This window comes from Gobio gobio, assembly GCF_949357685.1.
Source record: "Gobio gobio genome assembly, chromosome: 6".
In the NCBI taxonomy this organism is placed as follows: domain Eukaryota; kingdom Metazoa; phylum Chordata; class Actinopteri; order Cypriniformes; family Gobionidae; genus Gobio; species Gobio gobio.
Window position 1 is genome coordinate 47,935,277 of NC_137102.1, and position 19,009 is coordinate 47,954,285.

General features: G+C 39.3%; 1 protein-coding gene across 2 annotated transcripts; it reads right to left on the bottom strand.

Annotated features, from left to right (window-relative positions):
• Positions 1-73: 73 nt before the first annotated feature.
• On the bottom strand, positions 74-18,938 carry ncapd2 (non-SMC condensin I complex, subunit D2). Of its 2 annotated transcripts, none has more exons than XM_079818450.1 (32): positions 18,830-18,938; positions 18,386-18,513; positions 18,229-18,304; positions 17,422-17,480; positions 17,158-17,333; positions 16,588-16,733; positions 15,211-15,338; positions 14,989-15,112; positions 14,593-14,740; positions 13,648-13,845; positions 13,431-13,565; positions 12,803-12,890; positions 12,497-12,692; positions 12,296-12,414; positions 11,913-12,119; positions 9,261-9,435; positions 9,091-9,175; positions 8,866-9,002; positions 8,287-8,419; positions 5,878-5,953; positions 5,367-5,570; positions 2,848-3,002; positions 2,634-2,742; positions 2,373-2,496; positions 1,972-2,127; positions 1,547-1,724; positions 1,342-1,436; positions 1,179-1,259; positions 873-1,056; positions 581-737; positions 385-492; positions 74-308 (listed from the first exon to the last, which is right to left on the bottom strand). In XM_079818450.1, the coding sequence occupies exons 2-32, from the start codon at positions 18,501-18,503 to the stop codon at positions 229-231; spliced, it is 4,155 nt and encodes a 1,384-aa protein (XP_079674576.1). In that variant the 5' UTR covers positions 18,504-18,513; positions 18,830-18,938; the 3' UTR covers positions 74-228. The 2 variants fall into 2 exon arrangements, with proteins under 2 accessions (XP_079674576.1, XP_079674577.1); XM_079818451.1 differs by having other exon boundaries at positions 18,386-18,564; positions 18,830-18,935.
• Between the last annotated feature and the right edge of the window lie 71 nt (positions 18,939-19,009).

A 19,009-nucleotide genomic window follows, 5' to 3' on the forward strand; every position in this document is an offset into this window, starting at 1 on the left:
TGCCATTTTAAAAGCACTTACATTAAAAAGGACAATCAATATATGTACCAACATAAACCTTCATAGCCATTTTTGTGGTTTAAAATATTTAATAGAAAAACCCAGATTATACCATATTGATGGCAACTAAAATACTAAACATTTAAAAATGACAGTCACATACATAAGTTTAAAAATCAGTCATTAAAATGGTAAAAAGTACATTAAAACAAATTACAAAAAGAGTGCTCAGTGTCTGAGGCGAGTGCGTCGTGTACGGGCGATGGGTGTAGTCACTTTAGGAGTCTCACTCTCAGCCATGACAGCATCTGCCAAAAAAAAAAATTATAATATAAAAATCAGAATGAAGCATGTTAATGAAAAAAAATTGTCAAAGTGACTGACCCTCTTCCTCCTCTTCATCACTGGTGAAGGTGATGGCAGGTTTGGGACGAGAACGAGATATTCTTGGGGTTACAAGGTCACTGTTTTCCAACTTTTGTTTACCACGGCCTAAAGGAGATAGAGATGCGCAATGAGATTCATTTTATAATATAATTATTTATTGTACGTTTGTGAGAAATTAGCTTAAACTCTTCACCTCGTGTGGTTCTGCGGACACTCTTGAGTGGCTGTGGCGTATGTACGTTTTGGCTCTGTGTGTCTCCCGCGTGCTTTTCGCTCTCCTCGCTCTCCACATTCTCCAGCCCTTTAGTGTGAACAGCCGTCAAACGCTTCTCATAGTCTTCAACCTGTGCCTAAACAAAACACAGCTACTTTCAACACACTAGAATAAACAGCAACCGGTCGCCAAGTCCCGATCAATGCTCTGTGTGCGCACCCGTGTATGTATAATACACCGTTTTGCCACCGAACAGTCGCAAATATAGTACCTTAAACTGTGGTTTTGCTCTTCTACGGAGTTTGGCCGCAATGGACAGGAGAGGCTGATAGACTCCAGGCTCAGCGAGTTTATCACTGTAACATTCCCAGCACTCCTGCAGCTTCTTGAAACCTCGCTCACACACAGACAATAGGGAAAGAGACACAGCCAGATCTGCCCACTGACGTTCGGTCCTGCAGACAGAACACAAGACGTTACACATAAGAGGGATATTCAGACTGAACATGTCATAAAGCTGCCCAATCTCAATGTTTTTGCGCAGAAAGACGAACTGCACATTGTGTCTGATACTCACTTTGCAGTTCTGAATCGTTGGCAGAGCTTCTCCACTAAACTCTCTGTTTGTCTCTCTTTAGTGATGTAGGAGAAGAGTTGCCTGAGAAAGTTAAATAGAAGTCGTTTATGGTTTGTCACGCAAAACAAGTGAAACTGCAATAGCAGCATTAACGATATCTCACTTCATGATGGTGTTGAAATCCTCCTCCTTCATTCCACGTTCAGGATCAGATAATCGGCTGATGATGTCTGGCAGCAGGTTGTAAATGGCGTTGTCCTGAAGATATAGGCAGAGTATTATAATTGGGGCTTCTCGTTTTTAGAGATATGAGGGATGTGTGTGTGTGTGTGTGTGAGAGAGAGAGAGAGCTGCAGTGGAAAAGCTACCTTTGCAGAGAGCTCGTTGAAGAAGTTGAGAGCGAGGCTGGCGATGTGTGGCATGGGGTCAAGCAGGAGCACTGCAACCTCACTGACCTGACCTTTGACCTTCATCACATCCTTCAGCACCAGCTGTGTCAAAACCGTGATGGCGGTCAGACGTACAGATGCGTTTTCGTCACTCAACCTTAAGACAAATCAGTTACAATACTGGTCACCACAAAGTAAACATTTCAACTCAGCCCTATCCCAACCAAATTGTGAAATTACTACTGCCTAAATTAGTAAAGTACCCCAAATTTAAATGAATCAGAAACCTACAAAATGACAGCAAACTAATACATTTAGTAAGAAATATTTTTCGCAAAACATCCCAAGACCAGTGGTTATTTGTCAAACAGAAATTCATGCGAGACCTTTTGGCTTGGAGCTACCTGGCATAAAGGTTGGGCGTCCAGGGTTCCAGGATGTTGGGAAAGCGGACTGTTAGGTCACCAAGAGCAACAATTGTGTTGGCTCTGACAACAGGAAGTGAGGCTTTCTCCAGCACCGTGAACAGCAGCCTGACATTGTCGTTACAAACAGCAGGACTAGAGAAATAAACAGAGGACGTTAAGAGTGCTCGCCTGAAGAAACAAATATTATATATTATAATATGTTTCAAAGTAAAGAACATAAATGTAACAAAAAGATTTGCCATAACAGGAGTTAATCACATTTCAAAATGTATTAAAAGTAATTTTGAAAAATAAAACACAGCCTTTGAGCATAAAACATTGGCAAAACTTACCGACTGCAAACATTTGAACTGAAGTGTAAATTATAATAGAAATACCTGATCATCATATACTGAGACAGAGCCAGGCAGGCAGCAGTGGTGAGCTGAGGGTGGGAATATTTGCCTGGAGAGCTGCAAACTTTCACCAGCAGAGGCAGAAATGCACTCAACATGTTCCCTTCTGCAAAAAAACCAAAAAGGTGCAACAGGGATCAGTGCTTTGTCAAGAAGGTAAAACGTTCAATAAACAATGTTTGAGGATTTAATTCTTTGCATTCCGAGCTAAAATGTCAAAATAGTTTCATTAGATGGGCTCACCAGCTAATAACTCGATCTCACAGATCTTGCGGATAAACTCCGCCTCAGTGTCCTCAGCTGAAGCGCCAACTAGCCCAAGCTCCTCCTCCACACAACTGTCATTAGCCGCCTAGCAAAAGAGATAAATCAGTCAAGCCAGCATTATAAATGGAACACTTTAACATGATTGTGGATCAAACGGGTAACAACCAATCAGGGGCCATTCATCATTAACCTTTTTGTTGGCAGGTGCCTTCTTCTCGTCCTCCTCTTCCTTTTCTCCTCTCCTCCGCCGTAGCTCAGAGCTGACACTCCTCTCAAGGTGAGATACCTGCCAGAAGGCCACAGCTCCACACAGTGACAGCACCTGGGCCAAGCTCACACAATTCACTAGAAAAAGAATGAGAACATCTTACTGACCAAAAACCTTTGAGTCTCTTATGCTCACCAAGACTGCATTTTTTAAATCAGAAACAGCGAGTAATAGTCTGAAATATTGATACAACTTAAAATAAGTTGTATTTTCATACATTTTAAAATGGCAAAGCTGAATTTTCAGCAACATTACTCCAGTCTTCATTGTCACATGATCCTTCAGACAGGGCTCGACATTAAGCCTGTTCACACGCTTGTCCTTCGGACAAGTAAATCTGTCATTCACTTGTCCAAGTAAAACATTTGCTTGTCCGGATTTTTTTTGTAAATATAATCTATTGTGAAGCAATATTCTCACCAGTGTTTAATCAGCTTTGACATATTTAAATATGCATATTTGTACCTTTTTATAAAGGGCATTTTTCCATAATCTTATTAAATATAGGATATGCTTCAGCTTTCCTTTTATATTCTTAAATTTGATCTATAAATTAAATTAGAATAAGACACTATAGGCTGTTACCAATCAAATTAAATCATTTACACCGAAATTACAATTGCATTAAATAGTGTTATGAGATTTTAAATATTTTTGAATAAATAAGAAATGTTGGAAAGATGAAACTAAACCACCAGTAGGTGGCAGCATGTGACCGTCTTAATGAGCGAGTCATTGAGTCGATTCAGTGAAACGGCTGAATCATTCAAGAATTTGGCGGTCGTTTACGAATAGGCCATTGAATATTTGATTCAACCGATTCATTAAAACGCTGAATCATTCACTAACACACACTGTTGCTGTGAGATGCATTACGGTTCTGCTGTGATATTTGTTTGGAACTATTTTGGCTGCTGAAATAGAACAAAAACAGTCCATATTCCTTCTAAAATGTAAGTGACTATTAGGCATGTGCCGGTATCAAATTTTCATGTTGCGATTAATTGCTGAAGCTTTTATCACGGTATTATCACGATATTGAAATAAGTTGCAAAAAAAGTGTTGTCATACTATAACAGGTTAAATCACTTTCTTATAACAAAATATATATATGTATAACAAAAGAACCAAACATTTAAATACAATAAAGCAATACACAAATGTATAAAGTAAACAAATATTTTAAACAGATTAAAGTGCAAAAGATTTATAAAGAACAATAGGTAAGCTGAAATGTACATTTAACTAAGATTAATACATGCTTTAGAAGTATTTTTCATTGTCAGTTTGTTAATGAATGAACTAATGTTAAATACTGGAGCCTTGTAAAGTGTGTGATTGAACAACAGTCAGAACATATTCAAACAATATCTAGGGCATGTCATTTAGTCCAGATTAAAATATAAAAAGCAAGTTTGAAAATGAATAGCCTTAAGTATTTAAGTATTATGTAGGTTATGTGATTACTGGGGAAACGGCTGCATTTCTGCTGTTCCGTCAACGCCCTCTGCTGTCGAAGAATGAATGTGCACTTCAGCGTGTCTCCTCATTCCGCCATGTGCTCGGCTCATGCACGGTCTATTTACATCATTGCACGTTCCTCTTTGTGTTTTTCATTTTAAACAGTTGATGGGTAAAGTATTCTTAAAATTCATTCTAAAAATCTGAATAATTCGTAATAAATAATTATTCACGGTATTTTGAAGTGCCCACGATAACAATATTGTGCATGTTCATTATTGCGGTATATCGTATTACCGTTTACCAGCACATGTCTAGTGACTATGTTAAATAATTTTTATGGAACTGGCGTATGAAATCAGTGTCATTTTCAGTCGTGATGGTATTCAGGAAAACAACACTCTTGTTAATGTAATGTTGCTTAACTGTATCATATGTTATAAATATAAAAACTGCACAATTTTAACTGTGTATGTTAACGGAGTTTCTGTGTGTGAGCGGCGCTCATTTGTTTTCGATTTTCTCCTCGAGAGGCTGCGCGAGCCTCAACAGCACAACCTTGTTAACGTCAGTTCGTTTTTTATTATCCACTATCGATTGCCACTTACACTAACTGAATGCAGAATCATTCTTGCACTTTGGTGATTCCCTAGTTATTTTTTGTTTTGACATTTAACTCAGGATACTTGTCCGTCGGGCAAGTAAAATTGTTTTTCACTTGCCCCTTCAAAAAATCCACTTGTCCCGGACAAGCGTTAATGTCGAGCCCTGCTTCAGAAATCATTCTAATATACCGGTGTTTAAACATTAATCATTGCTATATATATATATATATATATAGAATAGAAATATAATTTTTACATTGTTACAAAAAAAAACGAGTATTTTGATCAATTGAATGCTGCCTCGCTGAATAAAAGTAATGATTTTCTTTTGAAAACAAACTTCTAAAATGATGCAAAAGGTCATGTCCACATTACCTTGCTCCTCAGAGCCCTGAGACACGCCTTCCTGATTTTGTGATTGGTCGGCCTCTTTGCCCTCTGTGATTTGTTCCAACAGGAGACGAGCAGAGCGTTGGAGGAGACGGGAACACAGTTGGTCAGGTGACTCTGCTAAGAAGTAGATGAGACGGACCGCCTGTTCCATGAAGGTCTGCCAATGGGGGTCAGACTGGACTACTCCTGTTCAAATCAAGATACAGCCATTACCAAACAGGAGAGATAAAATGAAAAATCTCATGAGAAAGAAATAGGGAAACGAGAGAAGACCATGTTACACCCGTCATCAACAGATTGGGTGTTTCAATCCCAAGCAGACAAAGCTAAATACAAGTATAAATGGGTTCATGAATCACATGCATTGTGCACGCATGTGGCCACATCACATTTGTAACATAAAAGCGTTGGGGGGGAAATGTGGCAAAGCAAGGGCTTAAAAGTTTAGTACAGCTTTTTAACCAACACCAAAAAAAGCTACAAGAACACATACCATCAGCAATGGCCTGGGACAGACAGCTGAAGAGATGGTGGTCCATAGGAAGCCTGAAGGGGACTCCCTTGGATTGCTAAAACACACAAGAACATACAAATCAGCATATTAGAATAATTTCAGAAGGATCATGTGTCACTGAAGACTGGAGTAATGGCTGCTGTAAATTCAGATTTGCCATTACAGGAAGAAAAAAAAAAAAAAAAATCACATTTTAAAATAACAGTTAAATTAATTTCATATAATACTAGATTTTACTGTACATTTAGAAGAAAATGCAGCATTAGAGACTTTTCAAAAAACCAAACCAAAAAAAATCTCAATTGTAGTATAGACAAGACTGCAACTAAAACGCTCGCATTTGCGACCAAAAATATTATATAAAATATTTGCGAGTGATATTTTTGCTGAGATCACCTTGCCGATCATATAAATGTACATTATCATTAAGAAATGCATGCCTTTTTACCGGCATGATGAGTAGCCCATCACAACTTGTAGCAAAGTTAAAAAAACACGTCAAAATACGCAGAGACAGCGATGATCAGCTTTCCGCGTCAGAAACGCCTTTAAAACGAAAAATATCTGGCCTTTTCAGAGCCCTCATCTCTACTGAGCAACAAAACTGACGACTGTGCCAGCATGAGAGAGATAGAAAATAACAGAGGTGTCATTGAATGAACATCCAAGCAAGTTACTGTAAAAGTGCAGAAAGGCAGTGTCTATTTGTGCACACAACGTGGATAAACATGACAGCTGTGTGGACACAACCTAATCGTTAACAATTCTCGTTTTGAATTGATACTGATATGGATTCTTATCATCAATATATCTTTTAATCTTTGCCGTTTTCTGTTACTGCCTGAACTTCACATTATTTGTAGCGCAGCCATCCATAAACCGCAGAAAGATTTGTACTTAAAGGGTTAGTTCACCCAAAAATGAAAATTCTGTCATTAATTACTTACCCTCATGTCGTTCGACACCCGTCAGACCTCCGTTCATCTTCGGAACAGAAATGAAGATATTTTAGTTGAAATCTGATGGCTCTGAAAGGCCTCCATTGTCACAATGGCACGGTACACTCTCAAGACCATTAAAAGGTACTAAAGACGTCGTTACAAAGTCCATCTCACTACAGTGGTTCTAAAATAACAATGAATCGGCGACAATAGTTTTTGTGCGCAAAAAACCCCTAAATAACGACTTACATAGTGATGACGATTTCAAAACAAGGCATCATGAAGCTTTGAAGTGTTATGAATCAGTGAGCCGAATGATGATTCGGATCGCGTGTCAAACCGCCAAACTGCTGAAATTTGGTGATTCAAACCGCTGATTCGACTCACTGATTCATAACGCTTCGAAGCTTCATGGTGCCTTGTTTTGAAATTGTCATCACTATGCAAGTCGTTATTTAGGGTTTTTTTTGCACAAAAAAACTATTATCGCCGATTCATAAAGTTATTTTAGAACCACTGTAGTGAGATGGACTTTGTAACGACATCTTTAGTACCTTTTAAGGGTCTTGAGAGTGAACCGTGCCATTGTGCCAATGGAGGCCTTTCAGAGCCATCAGATTTCAACTAAAATATCTTCATTTCTGTTCCGAAGATGAACGGAGGTCTGACGGGTCTCGAACGACATGAGGGTAAGTAATTAAAGACAGAATTTTCATTTTTGGGTGAACTAACCCTTTAATAGTCACCTTTTAATGTGTTTGTTTAATCATCGTCACCACGAAATAGAAGCAATAAATGATGTTTTGGCCTGACAGATCACTCAATCAACATTTCAACCTTGGAAAGAACTTGGAATATCATAGAACATCAAATTTACCTCAGAAAAGACATTCAATGCTCAAACTCATTAGTCAGATAGAAAAATAGCAATAGAAAAACTAAATAGATGCAGTGCATATCACTGTATCACACTACATGCACTCATCCATATATTTTTACTTAAATATTATCCATATAATTTGACTTACATGAGAAGGAATGGAAGGAGCTAAAAATTGAATTAAACATCACCCACATAAATTGCATTTGAAGAGCTACCTTTCACCAAATTAACCAAACTATTTATCTGCCTTTCTATACTCATTGGCCAAGTGATGCTGACATTATTATGGTCTGTGACACTGGTTCAGTTTCAGTGTAAAGAATGATTCTTTGTGACTAGTTCTCAAGTTGGAAAAGCAATTCCGTTCCGACTTTAAGGGAATCTTAGTTCCCAGGACATCCACAAGATGGATGGAAATGCAGATGCTGTAAAAGGAGGGCAGACATGACTACACATGAATTAACACAAATAAAACCCGTTAATTTGTTTTGTGGAACTTAAAATAATTTGGCGCCTACTTTTTTGTTTTATAGGAGCCCTGATATACATAAAGTGTATACATACCCTCACATGGTCGGTTATATTAACAATGGTGATGAGAGAGTCTCGAGCCAGCAGATAATCTTCTGCAACCTTCTCACCCAGAGCGACAGAGCAGAGCGTGTCCAAATTACTCAGAACCACCTCCCTCTCAGCACTAAACACAAACAAAAAAGTTAGACAAAGTAATGTACACAAATATTACATTACTTAAGCAGCATGACAAAGACAAGAATGCCCTCAGATTACCAAAGAACCTGCTCATAGCTCATTGGATATTAAAGAGAACAGAGGTTCGACCTGTGTCCGTACACACACACACACACACACACACACACACACACACACACACACACACACACACACACACACACACTATGACTATCCCTCCCATCTCTCTCCTGCATTTCTGTGAAGGAGAGCTTGAGGGGAAGAACTTGCTTAATGTAGGCAGGCCCTTACAGCAAAGCAGCAAATCTCCGCTGCCCAGCCAAGATTACCAGCCAACAGGAGCACAGGAGAGCTCTGACTCTTATCCACTGAGCTCACATTCGCCTTGGTCTCATCATTGGGCAACGTTTTTTATTATGCTGACAGTCTCACCGTGCTGCCATTCCCAGCAATAGCACTGCAGCTCTCCTGTGAAGCGCTTTAGTCTCTCGTTTACCAGAGAACCTCTCCCACAAAACCTGCACCACTGAAGTCTGCAAGGCACTCTCATTGCTGAAAAACTCCTGGACCTGCACCCAAAAAAACAAACAAAAAACAAGTCAATAGAAGAATAAAGTGTGGGAGTGACTGCTTACATGAGGGGCTAAAGACACTCACAATCTCCTCCAGACACTGGACAGTCCCCAATGAAGCATCGACCATCAGCTCTGACAGATTGTCCACTAAAGTCTGAGCCTTTGCTCTGATGGACAAACACAAAAGTTAATTTGAGCTACATTACATTGTACTCTTTTAGCCTTAAGGAGCAAACAAAAATGTTTGCACACCTGGTGTTGTCACCGTGAGGGTTGAGGTACATGCGTCTGTAGGCTTGGATGACGGCGTCCTTGATTGTAACATCAGTGGACCAGACCAGAGGCAGCATCTTTCTGACTCCACACACGGAGTCGGCCACACTAAACTCAAATGCTGTGACACAGAACTGCACAGCCTCCTGCACAACTGAAAGAGGGAGACCAATCAGAGAAAACTAGTCAACTTAACCCTCTGGGGGTCTTCAGTCATTTCTTACCCGAATTGTTTTTTCTTTTTAATCAGGGTTCCCACTCTTTCATGAACACCAGATTCAAGGACTTCCAAGGACTTTTTAAAGCACCTTTTATTTTAAATCAAGCACAATAAATACGATAAATGTGGGTGTGTTACTGCTAATATATCAAATACCTACTGTACCTGTTTCTATCATTAATGCAGTAATGCTAAGGCATATACTGACAACTAAAATACATTTTCCAATTGGGAAAAATTTCCAATTTTACAAAATTCAATGAGGAAAGAGGCTGGTGTACAAGAGCGAGCGAGTTTTAACGAGAGATCTTATTCCTGCATTTAACATTTATTTCACACTAGTTTTAGCTTTCTTTTTTATAAATCATTACTTAATTAAAACATCAAAATATAGAGATAATATTGTATACATGAATTTTCCAATTAAATGAAAAGATATGGACAAGTTGATTGTTAGGCATTAAAAATATGCAAAAAATTATTAAATCACCTGTACATGTACCTTTTTAAAAATCAATTTAAAGGCTTTTAAGACCTGCACATATTATATTTAACATATATAACTGCTGCCGTAATAACAGCCCATTTCAAATGTTTACGTGCTTTTCTTCTTTTTATTTTTTGAGTGGTGATGAAATATTGCTCTTGTAAATACTTACCAGCATTTCAGTAATTAAAGTCTAGATTTTTTAAAATGCATCAAAATTACAGCAAAGCGCAACCATACGGTGCCCTGCAGGGGTCAAAAAGGATATAAACAGTGAATTTTGAAGATATCTCATCTCGGACGCCAATTAAATGACCACACGACCTTGATGTTTGTCAAAAAACTGTAGGTAATTCGGTGTGGGATTTTTATGGTGGTGGGAGAAAAACACTGACATTCTGGATTCGGGTGGCAATAAAAATCACTGACTAGCCCCTTGTTCTGGCAGCGCATGAAAGCCAATTTTTGTAATAGCACCATGCTACTCTAACAAAATGCAGTTCATGCTTAATTCAAGCACTTTCAAGTACCTATGTTTGTTTTCAAGTACTTTCCAGGCCTTGAATCCATGTGTCTGAAATTCAAGAACTTTCAAGTACTTTCAAGAAGCGTGGGAACCCTGTTTAATGTTAAAAATCGTAGCTTCATCGGAATGGTCCGAAACTTGGTGACTTTATTGGTACTTGGTATATGAACACAAAAAAAAATTGGGGACAGGATTTAAAAAGTCTAAGTGGTCGTAAAAAAAATAGTCACACTCAGGGTCTTCGGGTCAAAAATGACCCCCATAGGAAATTGGCAAAAATATGAAAATAGAGTTGTGCATACAATCTACAAATCAGCCAGGAAGCAGAAAAAAGGACTCAACAGTGAAGGGGTGAATCTCTAAAACATCAAGAGTGCAAAACAGACAAAAAAAACCACACAAAAACACAATTAGCTTTTGGAATGGCACGCGTTAATTTGTGTGTGCGTGTGTTTTTGTGTGTATAAGTGTGTGAGGTTTTTTTGTCTGTTTTGCACTCTTGATGTCTCAATTATCTCAGAAAAAATATTATTGAACAAAAACGTATTTCATTGATTTTACTCAAATCTTTTTTTATCTTAATCCCGCCCTCCGGGTCATTTGACCCGAAGACCCTGAGTGTGACCCATAAATGAAGAACCCCAGCAGGTTAATATTAAAAGGATAGTTCACCCAAAAATGCTAATTCTGTCATTACTCACCCTCATGTCATTCCAAACCCATAAGACCTTCGTTCATCTTCAGAACACGAATTAAGATATTTTTTATGAAATCCGAGGGCTCTCAGGATTTCAGCTATTTAATTAACACTTTCAAGGTCAAGAAAGGTATTAAAAATAGTTAAAATAGTCCATTTGACTCCAGTGGTTCAACCTTAATTTTATAAAGCGACGAGTCTACTTTTTGCGTGCAAAAACAAGCAAAAATAACGACTTTATTCAACAATTTCGTTGTGGCCTGTGTCGGCCTCCTACGCAGTTTCCACTCTCAAGATCTACGGCAGCCGATGCAGTTCACGTGAGCACAACACCGTAAACAGCAAAGGAGACTGGCGCAGGCCAGAACGAAATCATTGAATAAAGTCGTTATGTTTTTGCGCACAAAAATATATTTGTCGCTTCATAAAATTAGGGTCACATGGACTATTTTAACAACCTTTCTGGACCTTGAAAGTGTTCATTAAATAGCTATCTATGGAGGGGTCAGAGATCTCTCGGATTTCATCAAAAATATCTTCATTTGTGTTCCGAAGATAAACAAAGGTCTGACAGAATTTGCATTTTTGGGTGAACTATTTAAAAGTCACAATGAAACAAGTAGCAACAAATCTTTTGTATTGTAACACATATTTGAGGAAAGCGAATTATCAAGAAAAACTTGATACTTCATAGTAATTACCTGTAGTTGTTTTCCAGTACAGCATGTTGTTAATGACAGCAATGGCTCTTTCCACTTGTAGAGCAAAGCTTTCTGTGTCTTTTAAGTACTGAACCAACATCTCCTGTTTTTTTAGTTCACTCTCTCCCCCTTCATTGCCTCCATCCTCTTTCTGTGGAGTGAGGGGAGCTTCGCTTGCCACAGCCTCAGGTGTCTCCTGCTCTGGACCTGAGAGGAGAGCAATACACATCACATGTTTTATTTGGACTAGGAACCCTGTTCATCTTATCAAGGCAGGTGAGACAAATGAACAAGTTTTTGTCTATCACATGGTACTACTCAGCAAAGTTGCTTTAAAATGGAAGTTATTAAGAAGACTAATTCAAAAGGAGCAAGAAACATACCCTTGAAAAGTGTTGCGAGCGTGTTGATCAGCGTTTCTGCATTCAAATCAGCCAGATCTGAGAAGAATGATGACTCTGGGAATAGGGAGTGTGCCCGCATACAAAGACCAACTGCCTTCCTACACAAAGGTAAACACCACACATTGCATATGTGTGTGCAGAAATAAGAGTATGAGAAAATGTGTGTTAATTCACATGTACCTGTATTTACTTTCCCGGAGAAGCTGTGCAATTTGGATAGCAGTGTCCCGGTCGCTTCTTTCCTCCTCTCCCCCAGTCTCCACCTCCTCATCTTCTTTATCCTCTTCCTCACTTCCAGGCTCCAGCTGTGCTTTCACAGTCATCTCCACCTCAGGCTTCATTGCATCCCAAAGATCGGCTGCAGTGATGACTGCAACTACAAACACAAACCTAAGAATCATACAGCTGAACACAAATTGATAGTGATAGTGACTCAGACTATAGCTGAAGACTGAAAGGAGCAATTCATTTAGAAAAGCAACATACCAGGCAATTGCTCTTTCTGGACATCTCTCATCTCTTTTAATTTGGCCATCTCCTTATCCAGTGGCTTTTTTAGATCTACACTGCTTAACTTCATATGGAGAAAAAAAAAAAGCAGGTACATTTAATTCTTGTTAACAGATTAAGTCTGTTCAAAAGATTGAGGCTGTAAGATTTTTTTTAAAGAAGTCTCTTATGCTCACCAAAGTGTCATTTATTTGATCAATGCAGTAAACTAATATTGTGAAAAATTTAAAATAACTTTATTTTAACATTTTTAAAAATGTATTTATTCCTGTGATGGCAGCTGAATTTTCAGCACCATTACTCCAGTCTTCACTGTAACAGGATCCTTTAGAAATTATTCTAATATGCTGATTTGGTGATCATGAAACATTACTTTTTATTATCAATTTTGAAAACAGAACAGCTGCTTAAAATTAATTTCAATAGAAAGTTCAAAAGACCAGCATTTATTTGAAATATATATTTTTGTAACAATGTTAAGTCTTTAGTTTCATTTGTGCATGATATGCTGAATAAAAAAATAAAATAAAAAAAGATTTACTGACAGCAAACTTTTGAACATTAGGGTATCTACCAGATGATTTAATTGAGCATGTTTGTGTACCTTGCAGCTGTAAGGGTTATGAGCAATGAAGGCAGCCAGCAGCTGGATGGCGCTCTTACACACATGGACAGACTTGTCACCCAGACGCCCAACAGTGAGCTCCATAACTTCAGTGTACCTGCACAGAGGCAGGGCCTGTCAGAGGGAGAAGGATGATTATATCTCAAGAAAAATACACCTTGTTTTCTGTTGTCATGAAGGAGCATAAGGCACCCACCTTACTGTTGACAATACGTGCATAGACCTGCAGCACACGGGCTCGCACATGCGAGTGGGCATCATGGATGTGCTCCTGCAGTGTGTCCAGAAAACGATCTCGGCTGGTACGAGCAGAATCATCCAGCTTATCACCAGACAGAACCCGGACTAGAACGTCCCCGAGAACCTCACACACAGCCACTCGCAGACTTGGACTCTGTCCAAACACAATGATGTTAACAATTTTTTCTTTGCTTTAGTGCGTTCTCTTTTCAGTAAAGTGACATTGTAGCATTGTATACTGCAAATTAGGGTCTGTGACAAACTGCTTATGCTCCACAATTCTAAGTTGCTTTGGATAAAAGCAGCTGTTAAATGCATACATGTAAGTGTAGCACAAATGTCACAAAACCAAACACTTTTCTTAAATGGTTGCCCTCAGATTACCAAAGAGTGCGCTCAACACCAACAGAATTACTCCAGAGAACTGAGGCTCAACCCATCACACACACACACACACACACACACACACACACACACACACACACACACACACACACACACACACACACACACACACACACACACACACACACACACACACACACACACACACACACACACACACACACACACACACACACACACACACACACACACACACACACACACACACACACACACACACACACACACACACACACACAACAACTGTAAGCCCTCTCCTTTCTCCTCCCCTATATCTTCAAAGGATAGAAATTAAGGAGGAAGAGGCTTGATGAATGTAGGCAGGCCCTTACAGCAAGACAGCAAACCTTCACTGACCAGCCAAGATTACCAGCCAATAGGAACACAGGAGAGCTCAGACTCAAATTCAGTGGGCTCATATTCGCCTTGGTCTCATCACTGGGCAAAAATCCAATGACAGAAGCAATGTACTAGAGAACATGATGTGTGACTGTACCTCTCCCTCCAGGTGTGTCAGGAGAACACTGATGTTGGGGATCATGGTTTCGGGTACCAGAGTACTGAGTTCAGACAGAAAGCTGGAGAAAGCCTTCACACCTGAACCTTCTCTAGCTAGTTCATCACTCGACTTTTGACCAATCTCTCTGAAATACACACATAGAAATGTTGAATTGGATGAAAAGCATCAATAGATGAGCAGTACAATCAAAATGATATATCATGGTAAAGACATGTTTAATAAAATAGTTACTCTGCTGTAAGTTTATTAATAAAATGTTATACATTTCAAATAACTAGTAGCATGATAGATGCAACCCAAAAGAGATTCATAAAGCGAATTAGATAACTGTATTTTTGAGGTTTCAGAAGTACATATCAGCTTAAATTTCACCTCATGATCTCTCCAACGATGGCCTTGACCCCGTACTCTGTGCTCCAGGCAGCCACAGCTTGCGCACAAACTGATGCCAGCTGCTCAAAGTGCTGCAGGAGCTGGATCACCTTCACACATGCTCCTGTACAAGACATAGAGAGTGTATTCAGGACACACTCCGCTCAACATCTACAGCATTGTAAACCCACTCATGGGTGTGTGATGTGCATATAAACCCACCCAACATGTGATTATATTTCTTCACCATGATTCCGAGCACATGAATGATGGCATCTCTGGTGGACTTGCTCTTCACGTGGCTTATGGTGGGGTTTTCCAGGAGTTTATAGCAACAGCATGTCACACAGCTACATAAACCAACAAACATTGCACAAGCAAAAACGGACAGTTATGATCAATGACGTCATACAAAGCTTAAAAATATTAAAGAGCACCCATCATGGCATTTAAAATGTTCCAAATATTGTTTTAGAAGTCCCCAACAACAGTTTTGCATGCATGCAATGACAAAAAAGACTTTAGTTTTCTTATAATATGCATTTATTTTTACCTGTTTTGACAGCGATTCTCAAATGATTCCTTTAGTGATTCACTTTTCAAAACCCCGCCTTTACGTGACGCTAATCAGCGGTGATTGGTCCGATGACCCAGTCAGTTGTGATTGGTATAGTCTGTGCAGATATTTTCGGAAACGGAACGCCCATCAAAGTCTTATAATGACAGTAATTTGTTAATATGTGTCAGGAGTTATGAATATGAAAACCGCGTCGGTACTGTTTGATTGTAATATGAGCCTCAGCTGATCTCATTCATAAAAAAACTCCTCACGAAGACTCGCGACAAATCAACATCCCTCAGGGCTTTTAGTTCAAAAGTGTGCAGATGAGGAGACATATTGATAGATTCTCATATGTCTGTGTCAAATTTCTAAACAGAGGAGTATTTTTTATTCAATACTTCCTCAAAATGGGCAGAAATAGCCTAATCATGAGCGATTGAGTCTCGTGTTGTTTTCAATTCATACTGGCAGCCGGAGGGCGCTCTGTGCACATGTAATCCATATATGGTACAGACAGACGAAGAAGATACCATGTGCCATAATAAAAGTCCATAATAAAAGCTTCCTGAGATCGCGAAACATACATTTGACGACTAATAATAAACACTCAATCGCGACGATGTATGGTTTGTCTTCAAGCCACCTAGTCTTCAAATGCTCATCCTTGGGCAGATGAAAAAAGTTTGCTTTTGAGTCGCACTTCAGAACACAGGGTCTCGTCGCCATGATGTTTTCTAGTTTTCACTGGCGTCTTGGAGCGCAATAAGTGGGCGTATCGTATTCAAATAACTTGACAAGTTGACGTCAACTAGTCAGAGAAAAAGCTTCGGTCTTCTAACGATTCTTAAAAATGACTCAGAGTCGACTCTTACTTTTGAAAGAAAATAACTATATATACGGTGCACTCTCATATTTCAAGCTATCACAGGATGTTTTTGTTCACTTAGATCTATGTTACACACTACATGAAAGGTAAATTTCAAAATTCCATGATAGGTGCTCTTTAAACAGAGCAAGGACACCAGACAGTGCGTTACCTGACAAACTCCTCCTCCACTAGAGACAGACTCCACAGAGTGCGAATGTCCAGCTGCAGCAGTTGAGTCAGACACTGAAGAACGGTCTCCCTCTCACTGTCCCACTGCAGGAGACCTTTTCCGGCGACTTTATCCTTCTTACGACCCTGAAAGAAACAGAGAGGTTTAAAATGTTGTACACATAAAAATCAAGCTCAGAAGCAACAGTTGTTGCCCTCAGATTACCAAAGAAAGCGTTCACAGCTATTTGGCCCATTAGGAGATGTGAATCTTTGCTAAATGACACATTTACACACACACTCTGGGACATACTTAAACACACACACACTGTAAGCTGTCAAATCAGCCACAAATGTCCATTTCTAAAGGAGAATTGTATTATGAATGACAGCTGGCATTGATATGGGTGGGCCCTTACAGCAGTGCAGCAAATCTCCACTGCTCTGCCAAGATTACCCACCAATCAGATAGCAAGAGAACACAAGATCCCAGCCAATAAGCTCATATTTGCCTTGTTCTCATCACGGGGCATAGTACACTAAAGAACAACTTGACAACATTCATCTGTACCTTGGTAGGTGCAGTGACGATAGTCTCCCTGTATGAGTCGCTCTCAAGTGATTCTGTGAGTTTGCAGAGCAGAAAAACGCTCATTTTCACAGCATTGAGCTGCTGTTTGCGGTCTGCAGCTGGCAGAGAGCCCGACAGGAGGAGAGTCGGTAGCGAAACAGACAGACTCCTGACCACTGAAAAGACAGCATTGTGGGAAATGTAGTTTTGACTATTTGCACATAATTAGAAGTATTAATTAGTTTGACTAGGAGAGATACCAACCTTGTATCAGCAACTCCAGTGTGTCTTCTTTCACCGCCACATCCACTGTGCGACAATGTCTAAGCGCAATCAGAAAATTATGCTTAGACAAATCATGGGGTTAATGTTTAACAGGGCTCATAATATAGCTACCCCGCTGTATTTTACTGTATTACCAACTAGGGGTGGTCACGATACGATACACGGCTCACAATACCGATAATACCACGATACAGCAATTCTGCGGTAATCAATATATTGCTAAACAATCCCATAATGATACATCACGATCTCCGTCTAACTGTAAACAAAATGCCTGTGAAAAGGTTAAGTGCATGTTTCCCAGACTTTGAACTTAAACGTGACTGGGGCATCTATTATTTAACTCACATTGCTGTCCCCCATCCCATTAAAAAACATTTTCTTAGGCTAGTTAACCTATGTTTCCCTTACTCATGTGTTGATCGTCACCTCGAAAAAGAGCCATGAAGTAGCGACGCTGGAAGCATAGAAATCTATTTAAACGCCTTATTTTATTCATTAAAATATAGATATTTGGCGCTAGTGCATCGATTCTCATATTGCACGGAGAAAGACAACGATATATATTGCCCTCTCTATATTTTATTCCACCCATATTACTGACTGTACAATAAGAACTGTCTTTAATGCTTGAAATTTATATTAGTCAGTCTAGTTTATTAGTTAATGGTTCTTTAGGCTGATGATTTTCGTTCATGGTATTCAGCTGCAACAGTATGTTGTTTTGCAAAAGACAGAATAAATATGTTTGATAACTAAATGTTTTATGTGAATGTCCCCACTTACTGCAAAACACTGTATGCGGTGTCAAAATGCTCCAGGATGCACAGAGGCCCTTGACTTCTCAGTGCTGCTTTAAAGCCTTCGTAAGAGACGGAAAAAAAGTAATGACTCCAGTGCAGATCAGAAATTATGAAATATATACAGATTAAACATCACTTACTGTTGATGTGAGAGGGGAGCTGTTTAGCAGACAGCACATCCTGAACCACATACTGGTTAACAGCACCAGACTTAACGAGATCACCCAAACAAACCGGCACGATAAAATCCCACGACATCCCTGCACGCCTAAACAACATCAGGGAGTATAAATATGATTATCTGTAGGAGCAAAAGACACTGCAAAGCAGAAGCAGAAAAATACACATGTATATAACGTTAGTTGTCTGTATTACATAAAAACATTGTAAGTACCAGTACGCAAAATAAAGAAAAACAAAGCGTTATTTGATAGTAATCTGAAGCTATAGGTTTGTTTTGTTTGACAGGGTAAGCTAACATGCTACGCTAACCCACGGTATAATAAGACACAACTCAAATTTCTCTTAGTAAACGATACTTTTCAATGTTTAAAAAAAGTATTATGACATGTCCGAAAACCCACCGTCCAAAACGATTTATCCGAACAACTCCTAACCCGATGAACTGACTCGAAGAAAGTTGACTGGGACTGAACGGTTTGAGTCGCAGCTTTGAATTTCACACAGCGCGCCAAAGGAAGTACGACATCTGACTCCGCCCACTCACAAGCGCCACGCTCAACTGACCAGTAGAGGGCGCTACG